At 34.2% G+C, this 15923-nt stretch overlaps 1 protein-coding gene across 1 annotated transcript; it reads left to right on the top strand.

Annotated features, from left to right (window-relative positions):
• Positions 1 to 7432: 7432 nt before the first annotated feature.
• LOC145802373 (uncharacterized) lies at positions 7433 to 15590 on the top strand. The gene is made up of 6 exons (XM_082895079.1): positions 7433 to 7551; positions 7633 to 7889; positions 8370 to 11052; positions 11134 to 11235; positions 14425 to 14635; positions 15414 to 15590. Exons 1-6 carry the CDS (start codon positions 7433 to 7435, stop codon positions 15588 to 15590), a joined length of 3549 nt encoding a protein of 1182 aa, XP_082751205.1.
• Positions 15591 to 15923: the final 333 nt, after the last annotated feature.

Consider the following 15923-nt stretch of genomic DNA (forward strand, 5'->3'; position numbering starts at 1 on the left):
TACATGCATGTGAGTGAATGCCATGAATAGCATGCTTACCATGAGGCTAAATGCTTACATGATATAACTGCCTGAATGCCTGTGGGTGAAGGTTGGGTTACTTAAATTGGAATAAGTCATTAAAAGTTGCAAGCCTACCTGCGGGTAGCAAACCGTTTTCAAAAAGCGAACATGAAATGTTTTGTTCCAATTCAGGCGACTCAGTCTATACTTATATGCTGTGTGCATCACATAGTAACCTAGGCTAATAACCGGAATAAGAACACACAATGTTTTCAAAAATAGATATCATGGTTAGTAGAGACCGATCTTTGATCGGGCGAGCGGGGGTGCTCACGAAGTGACCTTCCCCAATCGTACCCAAGTTCCCGAGCCGAGGCAACTTTGGTGATGACGAACACGTGGCCTTTGGCACCAAGTCAGGGTTTCCTAAATTTCCCATTAAAAAACATTTAAGTGGCGACTCTGTATCTGGCAAAGCAGTCCATGTTTGACACTTCTTTCAAAAATCTGTTTTCTCAAAACGATTTGCCGGATTTGGACTCTTTGGTTCAGATTTAGAACCGTGACTACAAATTGAGAGTCCGAGCTGTAGCGAGGTCCCCCGCGGGCTTGTTACAGATGGTACTTTCCAACCAAACCCTTACTCTCCTCGCTCTCTCTACCCCTACCCCTAACACCACCATCTCCTTCTTCCCCCCTCACCTTCACTACCGTCTTCTATCACCTCTTCCACTCATTGTCGTCCTCCACTCTGCCTATCTTTTACCCAAATCTGTTGAGTATAGTTCGGATCTATGGTGACCTCCTCGTCAGTAGTGAATTTGTTATCGTCACCTTGGTATGAAGGTGGACTGGAGGCGGCGTAACCGTTGTCGTTGTCGGCAAAAGGATGACTCGAGTCCTCATTCAGTCTTCTCTCTGAACCGTATATATACATATATTTAAATACATGTGTAGATCTATAGATATATATATATATATAACCATATATATATATATGTATGTTTATATATATGTCTCTCTCCAAATCTGTAGATCTCTCTCTAGATCTGTATATATAGATTCTCTTTCTCTCACTCTCTCTCTCTCTCTCTCTTGCTCTCTCTCCTAATTCTTGTAATTCAAACATAACCATTTCACTAATATATGTATTCTGAATATGTTTATTGATATATATATATATATACACATATAGGTTAAGATAATTAGCTTTGGATGTTCATTGATTGTTCTTTGTCTTTCAGTTACAGATTTGTTATTAGGGTTTGGGTCTTTATGTGTAATGAATTTGCATGATTAGATCATGAGATTTATATAATGAAATTCTCCAATTACGGGTGAAACTGTTTGAATCAATTCTTTGTCGATTGGCGTTAAGATTATTGTGTTGTTAAGTTCTGATGGGCAAATAAGGGCAGGACTATAGCAAAATGAGAGGTTTGAAGGCAAAATCATCGTCGAGCGAAGATTTCTTTGCTGCTTGGGTGAAAGATGTTAGAGAATGCAAAGAGAATTATGGGGTGAATCAAGATTACAAATTGTCAACCATGAAGGCCGATGACAATGATGAAGAAACACATTGAAACAGATTAAAAGAAAAAAAATTGACAGATAAGAACATACCGGGGCTTAGTTGTTCCAATAACAAAGTTTTGGATTTTAACAGATAAAAAAGAAATAAAAGGACTTTTCAATGCTCTTTTCACAGATAGAGTTTAAACAGATAAAAATAAATAAATAGATAGGAAAAAATAGGTTTGTGAAACTTAACAGATAGGGGAAGTAAGCTTGAATTTCAATAGATAGGAAAAATTAGAACAATAATTTTAATAGATAAAAAAAATAAGTTAAGAACTTCAACAGATTGAATTTCACACAAATAGTTATATTGTTCAGAACAAGTAGTTATATGATACTTTGGGAATACTATGTGGTATTATTTATGTAGTAGTTTAAATCAACAGTATAACGAAAAATATTATAGATTGGATATAATGAACTCATTATTTTCAAGTAGTTGACATACCACTTAGTGTGATTTGTGATTTTCTATACTTTGAGCATTACGTCATATGGTACTCTAAGACTGTTTAATAATTTTCATTCAAAACACATCATTTATAAGCAATGCCATCTCTTTAATATTTTTCTGTCAAATAAATATTAAATAGATTTTATAATAAATTGTGCTGTAAATGATGTGTTTTTATTTTTTAAAATTAGAAATTTTGATCCATAATTTTTTGTGCTAAAATTGCAAACTTACATCATCATCCCACATCGAGTTATTCCACACTATTATAAAATTTTGATTTATTCTTATTAGTAAGGAATATGTAATTTTTTATGTTGAAATTTATCTCATAAAATGATTATTATCTTAATGTTGCTCATGAATCTTTTTTAAATAAAAAATTATAATTAATAAGTGTCCATTCTAATCTAATTTTTTTGGCTCCGCCACTGTATATATATATATATTTTTACTCATCACACTTTTTATATCATTAAAGTTGGTCTTAATTCACTTTTTCAAATTGTATTATTGAATTTTAATTTTCATAATTTTAATTTGAATCATTTGAATTCTATACATTTAGTTTTGTTGTAATATTTTCCTTCCACGCCACTAATATTTTGGATAAAAAAACAACTAGTGAAAAATTAGAGGGACCGGTGTAGAAAATGAAAGAAGCAATAGAGATCACCAATGCAATTTATTCATTTTTTCTTGTGTAAAAATTGCTAAAAATTCAAGCAATTGCATGTGGTCTTTTTTCAGTTTAAAATTTTAATGGTAAGTAGTGAAAGAATCACATTGCGACAAAACTAAAAGTGTAAGGTTTAAATTAAAACTTCAAGATTTAAAATGAAATTTCACTGAAATTAGAGGGAACAACCTTGTAGTATTTTCAGTTTTTTCATTGTTCTTTATCATGAAAATGTTGAGAAAAAAAAATTACTAAAAAAAGTTTAAAAATGACACCACTCATGAGAGTTTTTAAAGTCGTCACTGCACAAACTAATTTTTTGAGTTTTGGATAAAATTAAAGCAGTCAGTGATATTAAATCTATACTGCTTTCTGTATACAACTATTAAATTCGTGCATCAATTTGTGCATTAAACTTGAGTTTGGGGAGGCTGCTGCAGATACAAATTTGTCTTCATAAAAGGGATATTGATGTCCGATTAACTTGAATTTTTACAAGTATATTCTATTCAATAGCTTTTAAAAAGTGAAAAATTCAAATCACTAGAGTGAGACCCGGAAAAGGCACCATTGACCACGCAATAGTGGCCGTTGTGCATGGCGTGCAACAACGTTCCCAATCCCCCATTAAACTTATACGTTTTCATAATTTTATACAATTTCTAAATTCACAAATAAGATTTTTATATATGAGAGCAAAAACAACACGATATATATATATATATATATAAATTGAGTGCAAATATGATATATCTTATTTTATAAAAAATGTATTATTTTAGGGAATTGCTATTATCACTCACTTTGTTATAGATATACTCCATTCTTTGTCTTTATTATACAAAGAAATGAGTGTATTTGAATAAAGTAGAGTGAGAATAATTGTTCCCTTATTTTATCTCGTGCATAGTATAGTCAATAACTAGTGCATGTAGGGCCGGCCTTGGGATAAGACTAGTGAGGCCTACGTCTAGGGTCTCCAAATTTTGGCCCAAAATAGGGCTCCAAATTTTAAAAATCCTTTATACCATTAAGTTTTAAAGAGACGCAATTATTGTTAGAGGTCATCCAAAACAAAAAGGTCTACTAAAAAAAGGCCTAAACACAAGTATTCATTTTTGCTATTTATTATATTACTCAAAATTTTTATATGATAAATATGTATAAAGGCTCCTCTTGAAACTTCGTCTAGGGCCTTATAGAATTCAGGGCTGAGTACATATATGTGGATATCTATATTTTGGCAATATATTTTTTAAATGTATTTTATGGCAATTTCGTTGCTTCAAAAAATATTAATTTATGTGATATCAAGCAATGATATTTTTTGTGTTTTGTATTTTTATCAATTGATATAATATAAATTACAAATATCACTATAATTATGAAAGAAATTCGGAAAAAATAATCACAACACATACAACAAACCGTATAAATCCAACAGACATAGAAACCCCAAAACAAATATATAAACATATAGGGATCATCTTGATGTAAGAGTATCTTTTTCTACACATTGTATTAGTCCATGAAATCCAAATCCAAAACTCACATCTCTTTCACAAATTACACACAGACGTCAAAAAATAAATAAATAAAAAACCCCTTTTGTAAAAGTTGATGCTTAATTATAATTTATTTAAGTCAATATGGATATAATTTCATAATTTAATTGTTATCTTGAAGAACTCACACAAACTATTGAACATGGTTGCAAAGGTGCAGGTGGAGGTAGAGGTGACATGACCATTCTTTTTTCTTTTCTTTTTTTCAGTAAAACTTACATCAACAAAATAAGAAAGTGCACTAAATATCATACCTGATCTCAACAATCCCAACAAGAAAATCAAATCTGTAAACAGTTTTCAAATTCAACCAATTCAACCAAAATAAGAAAGTGCACTAAATGGCCATTTGATGCTTAAATATAATTTATTTAAGTCAATATGAATATAATTCTCATAATTTAATTGTTATTATGAAGAATTCACACAAACTTTTGAATATGGTTGTAAGGGACAGGTGGAGGTGGAGGTGGAGGTGACCTGGCCATTTCACGAGTCCTAGGCTACTGATTGCAACTGGTTTATATTCAATGGTTTAGTAGATTTTTCAAATCTGGGCTAGAATTTTTTTTCAACAACTACCTAATATACAATCATTTAATAGATTTTGCATATCTGAGTTAAGATTTGTTTTCTGTGTGGTTATTTGGCAATATTGGTAAAACGCTGCGTTTGGAGCTTGGGGGAAAAAAAGTAATTACATTGGCTTTTTTAGCCAGAAGTTATTTGCTAAGGTGAAAAAAAGTTACATGAAAATTACAAAAATGATTGGTGGCCCTAAAAAATTTGCCCCTAATGCCCCTAATTTCCAATTTTGGAAACTGTTTTCTTTTTTTCTTTCTTTTTTCCTTTTTTTTTTTTTTTTTTTTTACCTGAAATGGAAATTAGGGGCATTCGAGCCCCACTATTTCGGGCCCTCAATCACGGTTGTTATATTTTTTATGTTGTTTAGGGTTATACATGAATGAAAATATAAATTTTTTAAATTGGGTGGGTTCATGTAGTTATTTTAGTATGATGTGACATCATAAATAAATATTAATAAAAAAAAGTCAAAAATAACTTTTTACTACATTCCCAAATTACTTTTTAAAAAAGTCAAAAAACTTGATAAAATGCTAAAAGTTAACTTTTTATCATCTTTTTAAAATACTCTTATATATATATTTTAGTTGGGTAATATTTAATGATTTAAGAGATTTTGCAAATTTGGGTTCGAATTCTTTTTTTTAGTTGAAGCACCAATAAATTTAAAATATTAATTTTATGAGTTATTTGATTCTTTTTTTTTTCGGTATAAATTCAAAGGTTCCATTCTAGTATGAATTACATAAATGACCAAGTATAAATGTGTGTGTTATGTGTTGAGAGACAAATGTGAGTTTTCTCATAATGTTGACATTAATAAATGTAAAATTTTAAAAAAAAACTAATTAGTGTACTTTTTTTCAAATGTAACACTCAAAAAACATAACACTCTAATATAATATGTTAAAAAATCATCAGTGTACTTTTCTCAAAGGAAAATGAGTGAGAGCACTAATTAGTGCTACCACTAATGATGTGGCAGTGGGCCTCACCATGAATGATTTGATGTTTTGGCCTTAGTGTTGTATTTTTTTTTTCTTTTTTTATTGAATGTCATGTCATTAGTGATCTTTTTAGAGCTCTAAAATTAGTGGTCTCTATCATTCCTAAAAAATTCCTTATTAATATATTTATTAAAATATAGCACTACAATGTAACACATAAAAAAAAACTCTTTATTGTATTTTTTTTCAAACGTAACGATATAACATTTCATAAAAATTTATTAGTGTATTTTTTTCAAATGCCACTCTAAATTAACATACTAAAAAAGCACTTTAGTGTACTTTTATCAAACGTACTAACATAACATTCCTAAAAAATTTCTTATAATATATCTTTTCCAAACATAACACTACAATGTAACACATAAAAAAAAAACTCTTTATTGTATTTTTTTTCAAACGTAAACGATATAACATTCCATAAAAATTTCTTAGAGTATTTTTTTCAAATGCCACACTCCAACCAATATAATACACAAAAACTCCTTAGTGTATATTTTTTTTTCCCCAAACGTAGCACTCTAATCTAATGTAACATTCCAATATAACATTAAAAAATTATACTAATAGAAATATAGATTTCAATACTTAACAACCAATACTTCAACCATAAATCATTTCAAAAAGAATCTTTTACACCTCACATTTCTATTCTCATCTCAAATACCGAAAGTCATCTTAAAAAGATAACTTTTCAAAACAAAAAAGACTAATTGATTCATAAAAAAAAAACTTTTAGGATTAAATAAATTAATATTCTCGCATATAAAATTTATGGGTAAATTTTTTATTTCTTTAACCTTTTTTTTTCCAATAAATATTTAATTAATTTGCTTCATTACTAAGTTTTAGGGTAAATTACAAATACACTCCTGAGATTTGCTTAAAGTACAGATTATCCCCTGTAGTTTGAAAAACTACATATACCTCCTTGTTAGTATTTTTTATTTAACAAAAATAACTAAAAAAATAAAATTCATAATTGTTCTTTTATATAATAGTAAAATTACCTAAATTAATAATTGAAACATATTTCTAACATGATTAAAAACTATTAATTAACTTGATAATTTATTTATAAAAGAGATAATTTATTATAAAATTAAAAACATCAAAAGTGAAATATAATTTTTAAAATTATAAAAAAATAATTCATATTTTAATCAAACTCAAAAGAAATGTATTTATAATTTCCCGTAAGTTTTATAACCAGATTAGGGACTACAATATGTTTATGATTGTAAAAAGAGTACCAATTCATCGCGTCCGTGCGCGCGGGCGCGCGCGTGAGAAATATAATACTGTGTTAAGGGTTCGTTGGCAGTGTAAAATGCACATGAAATGACAATTATAAGTTGGAACTTTTATACATACTAGGAGTTGGGCAAGTCCAATCCATGTGATATGTAATTTTTTATTAATTATTAGTATTATAATGGGATTTTCATTGATAAATTCATCTTAGAATTGTTAAAACCTATTAAGTCCACAAAGGAATATTATAAAGCAAAGTCTCAACACCAGGAGGAGAAACAAATTATTAAGTGAAGCCCAAGCTACCATGGAAGTTGGGAAAATTCTGGGATTGGATTTTGAAGGTAAGGAGTCTGAGGTGATGGGCAAGTTGGCTGAACTCGAAGCGAAGGATAAGGAGAGAGTGAAAGGGAAAGCTGTAGTGCCGTAAGTCTGGTAAGGACTAAAGGGTGGAGTTTTACAGGAGATGTGTAATTTCTATATGATTTTATTATCATGGAACATTAGGGGTTTGCGAAGACCCGAGAAGAGATCAAAAGTAAAGAGTCTAGTTCGGGTGAGGAAGGCAGATGTCCTTCTGATTCAGGAAACTAAGAGAAACTCAGTAGATGATAATTTTGTGAAGTCCTTATGGCCGTGGGAGGAGCTGGAGTACATGGAGGTGGGTGCAGAAGGAAGTGCAGGTGGGTTGCTATGCTTATGGAAGCCACAGATTTTTGAGCTTAAGGAGTGCTGTAGTGCTAGGAGCTTCGTGATTTTAGCAGGTTTGGCCCATCATACTTTTAATTGTACTATTATTAATGTGTATGCACCTAATGATGTACTCAAAAGAAGGAAACTTTGGGAGTCCCTAGCAACACTGAATCAGTCCTACCTAAGCCCTTGGTGCATAGGTGGTGACTTCAATGAAATCAGATTTAGGAGTGAAAGAAAAGGGTGCTCTAGAAGGGAAAGAGGGATGAAGGATTTTAATGATTTTATTGATAAATTGGAGTTGGTAGATATGCAAATGCTAGGCAGGCAGTTTACTTGGTGTAATGCGATGGATGGGAATAGATGGAGTAGAATCGATAGATTCTTAATCGATCCCAGGTGGCTGGAAGAGTTCAAGTTTAAACAATGGGGACTGCCTAGGTGTATCTCTGACCACTGTCCAATACTTCTTATGGAGGATGAGAGGGATTGGGGCCCAAAACCGTTTCGATTTATTAATGCATAGTGTTTGCATCCCAAATTCAAAGCAGAATTGAAGAACTGTTGGGAAGGATACCAGGTAAGTGGTTGGGCTAGTTTCAGATTTTTGAAAAAGTTGGGTCATCTGAAAGTCCATCTGAAGAGGTGGAATAGTGAAGTCTTTGGCAACATTGAGGAGAATCTGAAAAAAGCTGAGGAGGAACTGCACGAGTGGGATCTGATAGCTGAAGAAAGGAATTTACTGGATGCTGAGTTAAAAAGAAGGGTAGAAATTAGGAAATTAGTTTGGGATCTTAGTAAGAAGAAGGATTGGATGTGGCTTCAAAAATCTAGAAGGGTATGGGCTGAAAACGGGGATAGAAATACTAGATTTTTCCATTTAATGGCAACCAAAAGGCAGAGGAAAAACTTGCTAGACTCAGTCAATGTGAACGGGGTGATTCAGGATGAGCCTGGGATGATTAAATGGGCAGTGGTAAGGCATTTCAAGCTCCTTTTCAATGAGGATTGGAAGAATAGACCAAAGCTGTTAGGTTTTTTTGTCTCAATCAATTCAATTGACTCAGCTGAGCTATTAGAGGCAGAATTTTTGGAAGATGAAATCTGGGAAGCAATAAAAGGCTGTGATGGGAATAAAGCGCCGGGGCCAGATGGCTTTAATCTACAATGTATTCAAAAGTGTTGGACCATCATGAAAGGTGAGTTTGTGCAATTGATGAAGGAGTTTCATGCTAACGGGAAGTTAGCTAAAGGAATAAATAGCTCATTCATTACTTTGATTCCTAAGAAGGAAAACCCTGTGGGGTTGGGAGATTATAGGCCCATAAGTTTGATTAGCTCCATATACAAAATTGTCGCTAAAATCTTGTCAAAAAGGCTTAGGAGAGTGATGCCCAAGATTATTAGTGAAGTGCAAACTGCTTTTTTGAGAGGTAGACATATTATAGATGGGGTTCTGATTGCCAATGAAGTGGTGGATTGGTGGAAAAGGTCTAAGAAGAAAGGGCTCATCTTAAAGTTGGATTTAGAAAAAGCATATGACTCCGTAAATTGGGAGTTCTTATACTCGATGATGAAAAATTTCGGGTTTGGAGAGAAATGGGTGGGGTGGATGAAGACCTGCATATCCACAGCTCGAATTTCAGTGCTAGTTAATGGGTCACCTACTTCTGAGTTCTCCCCTATGAAAGGCCTCAGGCAAGGAGATCCGCTTTCTCCGTTCCTTTTTAATATTGTAGCGGAGGGTCTGAACATTCTCTTGGAAAGAGCTAAGGAAGTGGGATTGATAAGAGGAGTATCTGCAGGTCCAACTGAGTTGAAAATTACGCATTTGCAGTTTGCCGATGACACCATCATTTTTTGTGAAGCTGAGTGGGAGGAAGTTGTAGCCGTGAAAAGAATTCTAAGGTGCTTTGAGGTGATGTCTGGGCTCAAAATAAATTTCCACAAAAGCAAGGTGTGTGGGGTAGGCGTTCAGGATGATATTGTACAGGTCTTCGCAAAGAAACTAAATTGCCTAAGTCAAAAGTTGCCAATGAGTTATCTGGGGTTCCCATTAGGAACAAATCCAAGGAGAAAGGCTGCTTGGAAACCTGTAATAGACAAGTTTAAGAGCAAGTTAGCTTTTTGGAAGAGGAGGTATCTATCGTTTGCTGGGAGATTAACGTTGATCAAGTCCGTTTTGACAAGCTTGCCAGTTTATTTCTTATCCATCTTCAAGTTGCCAGTGGGCATTGCAAAAGTACTCCACAAAATTCAAGCTAACTTTCTTTGGGGAGGGGCGGAAACTAGAAGGAAACTGCACCTAATTAGTTGGAAGGAGATATGCGTAAGTAAAAACAAGGGTGGGCTAGGGGTAAGAAACCTAAGCCAGGTTAATGAGTGTCTACTAGTTAAATGGTGGTGGAGGTATGGAAATGAGGAGGCAGCCTTGTGGAAAAAAGTGATTTGTAGTAAGTATGGTGGTGTAGGTGGCAGGTGGTGCCCCTTATTCATTAGTTCAGTGGGACTGTCGTATACGTGGAGAGGCATAACATCAGTGGTTGAAGTTAACACTGCTCTGCGAGAATTTTTCTGGCAAAATTTCAGGCTAGTTGTTGGAAACGGCAGAAGGTTACATTTTTGGTCTGATAAGTGGTGCCACAATCAAAATTTGAGTGTGTCTTTTCCCAGATTATTCTCATTATCAGTTGAAAAAGATGGAAAGCTGGTTGATTTTGTACATAGAAGAGTGTCAGATTCAGATTGGAACCTGGTCTTCAGACATCCCCTCCTAGCATGGGAAGAGGAGGAAGTGCAGAAACTAAATGATTTCCTGCAAAATGCGCCTAGGATCAATGAAGGGATGGTAGATTCTTGTTCTTGGGTAGCTCACCCGTCTGAAGAGTTCACTGTGGCATCAGTGTGGAAGTGGATGGAAGCAAGTCAAGGGGTAGATATTACAGTAACTAGGTGTATTTGGATCAATTTAGCCCCTCCCAAAGCTCAATTCTTGAGTTGGCTAGCGTGGAGAGGAAGGGTAAAGTGTTATGAATTTTTGCAAAAAGTTGGAGTGTTGAGCCCAAATGTTTCTTCTCTCTGTGTGTTTTGCAAATCTGAGTTGGAGACTGTTAATCATGTGTTTATTCACTACCATTTCACTTGGAAATTGTGGGCCAACTTGGTGAACTGGTGGAATTACAAATGGGTTAGCCCTGGATCAGTGGAATTACAAATGAAATTCTCCAATTACAGGTGAAACTGTTTGAATCAATTCTTTGTCGATTGGTGTTAAGATTGTTGTGTTGTTGACTTCTGATGGGCTAATGAGGGCAGGACAATGGCAAAATTAGAGGTTTGGGGGCAAAATCATCATCGAGTGAAGATTTCTTTGTTGCTTGGGCGAAAGATGTTCGAGAATACAAAGAGAATTATGGGGTGAATCGATATTACAAATTGTTGACCATGAAGGCCGATGACAATAATGAAGAAACATATTGCAACAGATTAAAAAAAATTGACAGATAAGAACATACCGTGGCTTAGTTGTTTCAATAACAAAGTTTTGGATTTTAACAAATAAAAAAGAAATAAAAGGACTTTTCAATGTTCTTTTCACAGATAGAGTTTAAACAAATAAAAAAAATAAATAGATAGGAAAAAATAGGTTTGTGAAATTTAACAGATAGGGGAAATAAGCTTGAATTTCTATAGATAGGAAAAATTAGAACAATAATTTTAACAGATAAAAAAAATAAGTTAAGAACTTCAACAGATTGAATTTCACACAAATAGATTTTCAACATATAGAACAAATAAAATTTAAATAGATAAAAAAAATTAACAGATAGAATAAAATATTTTAACATATAGAAAACAAATTCGAGGGTAAAAGTGAAAATAAAATGTTGCTAAAAATAATAAAAGGACTTTTTACCAAACTATTTCCCAAATGCCAATTTTGTGCATGAATTCTGCTGACTTGATTCTGTTTTTCTAGGCTAGCCAACAGAAAAATGAAACCTTAGGGGGGACAGCTCTATTCCAAATACGCTTACAGATTCTAAAATGAGGGCCAAGAGTAGAGCTATTGAAAAAGTAGAGAGTAGACACAGCGAACTCACCAGGGCTTGCAGATACACTAGCCCAGATACAACAATCAGCCCTGCCAAGAGTCAAAGGAGTTGAGGATAGGACTCCAAGTAAGCTAGCTTCTTCATCAAATTCCCAAGTGAACAACACTCTTCTAAGTGGAAAATTCCATTGGTTTGGGCTGGTTTTCCTTGCAAAGAATTGGTGGAGAAAGCCATCCTTATCAGTTGAAAGATTAAAGAGGAGGGGAAAAGCAGTCTTAAGACAAGAGTTGCCACACCATTTGTTACGCCAAAATTTAATTCTATTTCCATCCCCCACTTTAATTTGGTAGTTGCCCACATAGAAATTGTAGATATTTCTACTATGATCCCCAATAGATAAGATGTCCTTCCAAACTCTAGAATGTTTGTAAGAGAACTTCAAAGGCAGATGCCAACTAGCCTCATCAATCTTGTATTTGTTGCATATAACTCTCCTCCAAAATGAATTGATTTGAGTTCCAAATTTCCACCACCATTTGAGTAATAGGCAAGCATTTACACCTCTGATTCTTCTGATGCCCAGGCCCTCTTGGTCAATGTTCTTTGTTACCTCCCTCCATTTCACTAAATGAACTTTGCTTTTAAGTTCATTTTTGCCCATAAAAAAGCTGCTTCAATCTTCTCAAATTCTCTCGCCACACTTTCTAGTATCTTAAATAAAGAAAGGAAGTATACTGATAAACTAGATAAGGTGGACTTGATTAGAGGCTCTACTTAGTTGTGGATTGCTTTGTTTCAGGTTCTATTTAGCCGTGGACTACTCTATTTTTGTTTGGCAGCTGTTGCTTCAAAGTTGTTACTGCTATGAGAGGTTGAATTACTGATAGATTGTTGCTGGTGTATGATGCTGTATGAGTTGAAAGTTTTGCCTAAGGATCCGAGGTTCTCTTATCTTTGTTCTGCTGTATCTCAGCTATTGTTTTTGAGTTTCTCCTATCTTTTTGGTTGGTTGGTCACCAACTTTGGGGGGTGCTAGCAAATGATAGGTTGGGTTTCTTGGTGCCAACTTAGTTAGGATAATTTAGCTCAACATGATACTTTTGCACTTGCCTTTCTTTATTGATGTTTGATGTTTTGTATCTTGTACTTTGCTCTGACATTAATAAAGTTTCTCTCTTTGCCGATAAATAAAATAAAAAAATAATAATAAAAAAAACGTGTGGACTTCTCATTAACCAAAAACATCTACTGAACCTAATACCTTAAGCAATTATTAGTTTGAACTTTTCAACAATTTGCTTTTAAAATAATTGAATTAACAAAATCATGGCATAAATATGATTGTAATGCATGGTTGGTCACCTATGAACATTCCAACATGTCACAGTATGCCGACATCATCTTAGAAGATCTCTACTAGTATCCCGTGCCACAAGGTTTAAGTCCATGAATTTTTGTCATTATTTAAAAAAATTATCTCAGACTTCGATACTCTCTCTCCTACTGCACTTTCTGTCACACCAGGTACATCTTGATTATTTGATTCTATGTGTTGTAATCATATGACCTTTGGTTCCATGATTTTCTCCTTAATGTAATCTACTTCTTACACTCCAATTATCCATATTATTGATGGTTCATACATTCATGTTAGGTACATTGGTCAGGCTTCTATTTCTAATATCTCTCTTTTTGATACTTACGTTATCCCTAAGCTCACCTTAAATCTTATAAATATATATATATATATATATATGTATATATATTGGCGAACTCAGTGAACTTGGTCTAAATGTCATTTTCTCTGCTATTGATTATTTTATGTAGGATCCACAGATGGGACAAACTCTTGGGGTAGGCCGTAAAAATAGACTTTTATGAACTCATCAACTTCACCTTCCTTCTTGGTTTTCGCCTATTGTGTTGACTAGCATCTCTACTCCTACACTACATCTCTCTTCTGTGAGCCATTCTCTTTTGAGTACTCATTTAAGTGTTTGGGATTCTCGATTAGGTCATGCTTTTACTGGTTGTATATGTTTTCTAGTTTCCAATGGCCACTTAGGATCACTTACGCTTAATTTTCTCACCGTATCAAAGTTTTCATTTTGATAATGCTTAGGAACATAAAGAAACAACTCTTTTTTTTTTTTTTTAGAAGAACAATAGTACCTTTCCTCATTGTTCTTGTCCAAGCATATCTTAACAAAATGGTCTAGTTGAGTGTTAGCATGTACATATTTTATATACAACTCTTCATCTCCTTATGTCTGTTTCTTGTCTTGAATGCTTTTGGGGAAAAACTACTCTTACTACTATCTACACCATCAATCATGTTCCATCTCCCATCATTGTGAATTAGTTTCCTTTTGAACGCTTGTATGGGTTTCTTCCAAACTATAAGTTTTTAGAAATGCTTGTTTTGTTCTTTTTCAACCTCATAAACATACCAAGTTAGAACCTTGGGTTTGTTGAGCCGGCCGGCCGCTGCCTTTGGCTATGGCGGTTGGCTGGCCTAGCTCTTTCCAGCGATCGTTCGTTAGTTTTGCAGTGGGTGTGCGTTAGCGGTGTTGGCTTTTGGAGTTGCAGTGGGTGTTTGTTATGTCTATGGCATAGGCGTGGGTGTGAAGAAGCATTCCGATGTTGTAGGAGGGAAGTTGCAGAAGGGAAGTTGCAGCAGGGTTGTTGGAGCTGAAATGTCAAGTTTAGCAGGGAAGATGCAGCAGCATAGGCGTTGGAGTTTTCTTGGGTGGTTGGTCGATGTTTGATATCGGTGTCGGCCCTTGGAGCTGTTGGCTATGGAGCTTTCCGGTGGTGTGGCCTCGGGAGTGTAGTAGCATAGGTGTTGTGTAGCCTTGGAAGTGCAGCAGATTAGGTGTTCAGGTGAGTGGTTGGCCTTGGGAAGGCATCAACATTGGCAGTGTAGGCGTGGGAGTATAGCATAGGCGTGGGCAGTTGGTCTTGGCACAGGCGTGGGTAGCATAGGCATGGGAGTGCAGGTGCATTAGAAGTGCAGTTGGTGTTTAAAATTTTTGGGTTACCAACTTGGTGTTAGAATAGGTTTTTTTAGTAGTTTGGGTGTTTTGATGGGTTGATTTTGTGGAGAATCATGTATTTTATTTTTTGTTAAGTCCTTCTTAACGTTTTTTGTTTAAAAAAAAAAAATCGTGAGGCCAAGGGGTTGGTTGTATGGTTGCGAGTAGCAGTAGTAGGGGTACTTTGTACTGTCCAAATCTCTCTTAGTGCATTTCATCTTCCTGTACCTTTAATTTCATGTTGATTAATGAAATTTTTCTTTGCTGATAAAAAAAAAAAAAAAAAGTTAGAACCCTAGGTTTGTCTATGTTGTTTCAGGAATATGATATTGAACATAGAGATATTGTGTTGGAATTCCATTTCCAAATGTCTTTGTTTCTCCTATCATGTTATTTTCTAGGAAAATAAGATATTCTTGTCCACAGTTTTCCCTTCCATCCATTAGTACCATATCATATTTCACTAATTCTTCTATTGTTTTATTTCCTGAAAAATCTCTCATAGGTGTCTCGTCTTCTAGTGATTCCATGGTTGCTTCTAATATTCAGTCTTCCTGCTAGTCATGTTGCTCTACCATCTTCTGAGCCTATTGATACTGTCATCTCATCTAAGCCTCTTCAACCATCTCCTAATGATCCATTTTCTCATAGTGAACCTACACATGGTCAACCACCTTCTTGACCTACTTGAGTAACTCAATTATCAATTTGTTTACGTGATTATTTTTCTACTATTCTTGGCCAACATGAACCTCACTCATGTTGTGAGGTCTGTTGTAACCTTTTTTGGTAGTAAGATTTGAAAAAAAAATTATAGGATTTGGATAGGACTCATACATGGGACTTAGTGACTCCTTGTTCAAGTAAGACTACTATTGGATGCAAATTGGTCTATAATATCAAGACTTATTCTGATGGCATAGTTGAACGATATAAAGTCTTCCTCGTTACAAAGGGCTATACTAAAAAGTATGGCATTGATTATGAGAATACATTTGCTCATGTTGCACATCTT

The sequence above is a fragment of the Camellia sinensis genome, chromosome 11 (genome assembly GCF_055761805.1).
Source record: "Camellia sinensis isolate YWXY chromosome 11, ASM5576180v1, whole genome shotgun sequence".
NCBI classification, from domain to species: Eukaryota; Viridiplantae; Streptophyta; class Magnoliopsida; order Ericales; family Theaceae; genus Camellia; species Camellia sinensis.